This window comes from Schistocerca piceifrons, unplaced genomic scaffold (genome assembly GCF_021461385.2).
Source record: "Schistocerca piceifrons isolate TAMUIC-IGC-003096 unplaced genomic scaffold, iqSchPice1.1 HiC_scaffold_1516, whole genome shotgun sequence".
NCBI lineage: Eukaryota > Metazoa > Arthropoda > Insecta > Orthoptera > Acrididae > Schistocerca > Schistocerca piceifrons.
In genome coordinates, this window is record NW_025727365.1 from 380,609 (window position 1) to 383,871 (window position 3,263).

Below are 3,263 nucleotides of genomic sequence, written 5' to 3' on the forward strand. Positions count from 1 at the left end.
AAGTCCTCATTGTGCTTTTTGTATTTAATTCCGATGCAATATCTGAGTTTCATCGTCAATAACAAGGTCCAAGGGATACAGTAAACCTGAAGTGAAGCATCGGAATCTATAAAGAGTGTCACAGGATTGGTTCAAAACGTAGACAGTAAGAAGAGTCAGTCTTCTTGTACTTAAGTCGGCATTGTGCCTTTTGTATTTAATTCCGATGCAATATCTGAGTTTCATCGTCAATAACAAGGTCCAAGGGATACAGTAAACCTGAAATGAAGCATCGGAATCTATAAAGAGAGTCACAGGATTGGTTCAAAGCGTAGACAGTAAGAAGAGTCAGTCTTCTTGTACTTAAGTCGGCATTGTGCCTTTTGTATTTAACCCTGCTGTTCTGTTCGGGTCTATATGACCCGAAACGAATATGAACGTTATTTTACATTATGTAAATACCAATATATATTTATGAAACTTTGTGACTTTGTCTGAAAATGGATGAGCAGCATGTGTTTTAAAAGGTTTTAAAAAAGTTTAAGAAGTTTGGGCTTCAACTGTAATAGTTGCATATGTAATGTTCGGGTCATAATGACCCGACACAAATATGTTTAGTGTAACTCGTATTTATTTCTAAAATCTGGAAATGGCGAAAATTATTTTTGTTGTGTTGTGTGGGAATAGTGACTGCATCATTCCAACTTACTCTCAACAATCACCTAAAGCTCCATGCGTTCACAACAATGGGCTTGTTTGTTGCTTTCCCCAGGAAATAATAATTGGCAGTTCTCAATAATTGGAATGCTTTGTTTCTGCCCAGTTTGACTTGTGACACCATGGCGATGAGACCATTGAATGATCGTGAGTTGGAAGAAATAGTAAATGCCTCACCAGATGAAGGATCACTTTCTGAGTTTGAAGATCACATCAGCAATGCATCTGAAAGCGAGTGTTCCGATGACAGTTACGACAGTCCACAGCCCATACAAAATAGTGTAGAGACTTTTCTTTCTAAAAATGGGAATATAGAATGGCAGTTGCATCCACCAGCACAACATGGTCGCCTACCAGCTTCGAACATCATCAAGAGTACCCCAGGAGTTACCAGGTATGCAGTCAGCAGAATATCTGATGTAAAATGTTCATTTGAAGCAGTATTTCACACAGCGCTTCAAAATGAAATAATAGAGATGACAAATATTGAAGGGCAGCGAGTTTATGGTGAACAGTGGACAGATATTGATGGTTCTGTTTTCCATGCATACTTAGGACTCTTACTCCTAGCGGGTGTATATCGATCTCATGGGGAGTCTACAAAAAGTTTGTGGGATAAAGATACTGGGCGAAACATATTTCGAGCAACCATGTCTCATGAAACATTCTGTAAGATATCACGTGTCCTGCGATTTGACAAGAAATCTACTAGAGAGGAAAGACGACGTACTGACAAACTTGCCGCAATTCGTAGTATTTGGGAGAAGTGGGTAGAGGTCCTTCCTAAACTGTATAATCCAGGAGAAAATGTTACTGTTGACGAGCAGTTAGTAGCATTTAGAGGTCGCTGTCCATTCAAGCAGTATATCCCAAGTAAACCGGCAAAATATGGGATCAAAATATGGACCATGTGTGACAGCAAAACTTCATACGTACTGAAAGCCCAAATTTATACAGGAAAGGTGAGTGGAGCGGCACCAGAAAGAAATCAGGGAATGAGGGTGGTATCTGATCTCACTTCTGAGTTACGTGGTCAGAATATCACGTGTGACAACTTTTTTACGTCGTACAATTTGGGGCAGCTGCTTCTGAAAAGGAAATTGACTATGTTGGGAACTATACGGAAAAATAAGCCGGAGCTTCCACACAAAATGACCAACAAGGAGGTACACAGCTCTTCATTTTACTTCACAAATGACACTACTGTGGTTAATTATATTCCTAAGAGACACAAGAATGTTGTACTTATGAGCACTCTCCACCATGATGCGGAAATCAGTGACAGGGCTGATAAGAAGCCAAAAATGATTTTGGACTATAATTCAACCAAAGGTGCTGTAGACACGCTTGATCAGTTATTAGGTACATATACATGCAAACGAAAAAGTAATAGGTGGCCAATGATAGTTTTCTACAATATTCTTGATGTTTCTGCTTATAATGCATACGTTTTGTGGATTTCGGTTGACCCTAATTGGAATGCAAGCAAATTGACTAGAAGGAGAATATTCTTGGAGGAACTTGGAAAGTCACTGATAAAAGAACATATTGCATCAAGAACGCATTTCCCAAGAACAGAAGATTCTTTGAGAATGGTCACAAGCATCCAAAACCCGAATGATGTGGGTGGTGTGTCAGAATCGGTAACAACAAGAAAATCTACAAAACGTGCACGCTGTAAGTTCTGTCCATCAAGTAATGACAATAAAACAAACATGGTGTGTGGAAAATGTAGTAAACATATTTGCAAGAAACATGTAACCTACTTGTGTCCACAGTGCAAGCAGTAAGAAAAGAACTGTAGTATTTTATAAGATGATTGTATTGAAAATTCTGTTGTTTCAAATTTATGTGAATACTTGTGCCTAAACTACAATCAGTAAGAAGAGAGGATTCTAAAGTTGTAGTGCTTTCTATGTTGGAATGTAATAAAAAAACTGTAGTGTGTTCTGTACTGTAGTGTGCTCTAAGATGAATATCTGTAATGACAACTGTCTGTTGTTAGAAAATGTCAATACTTACGTCTAAACTGTCAACAATAAGAATAGAAGTATGGAAAAACTGTAGTGCTTTCTAAGTTGAATGCCTGTAATGGAAACTGTCTGTTGTTTCAAATTTATGTGCATATTTAAATGAAAAATATCCCTCAATAAAGTTGTATGCATTGTTATTATTATTATTATTACCATTATTATTATTATTATTATTATTATTATTATTACTAACAAGGTACTGGAATAGAACAACAATGTCGATAGCTAAAACTGTACCAAAATTTATGTTTCTAAAGCATTTTGATATGTCGGGTCATATTGACCCGAACAGTATATATGTCAAGTAAAAGTGAACAGAACAGCAGGGTTAATTCCGATGCAATTTCTGTGAATCATCGTCAATAATAAGGTCCAAGGGATACAGTAAACCTGAAGTGAAGCATCGGAATCTATAACTAGTGTCACAGGAATGGTTCAAAACATAGTCAGTAAGAAGAGTCAGTCTTTTGGTACTTAAGTCGGCATTGTGCTTTTGTATTTAATTCCGATGCAATTTCTGTGTTTCATCGTCAA

General features: G+C 37.2%; 1 protein-coding gene across 1 annotated transcript; it reads left to right on the plus strand.

Moving 5' to 3' along the window:
- The first annotated feature begins 824 nt into the window (after window positions 1-824).
- On the plus strand, window positions 825-3,037 carry LOC124734562 (piggyBac transposable element-derived protein 4-like). Its single transcript, XM_047248544.1, has 3 exons — window positions 825-1,462; window positions 1,616-2,482; window positions 2,926-3,037. Exons 1-3 carry the CDS (start codon window positions 825-827, stop codon window positions 3,035-3,037), a joined length of 1,617 nt encoding a protein of 538 aa, XP_047104500.1.
- The last annotated feature ends 226 nt before the right edge of the window (window positions 3,038-3,263 follow it).

Excerpts from the sequence above, each read along its gene's own strand:
- LOC124734562 (XM_047248544.1), top strand. The coding sequence starts at position 825 with ATGAGACCATTGAATGATCGTGAGTTGGAAGAAATAGTAAATGCCTCA. Across the intron at positions 1,463-1,615 it reads ATTCGTAGTATTTGGGAGAA|CAAAACTTCATACGTACTGA; the intron begins GTGGGTAGAGGT and ends CATGTGTGACAG. Across the intron at positions 2,483-2,925 it reads TTGTGTCCACAGTGCAAGCA|GTACTGGAATAGAACAACAA; the intron begins GTAAGAAAAGAA and ends ATTACTAACAAG.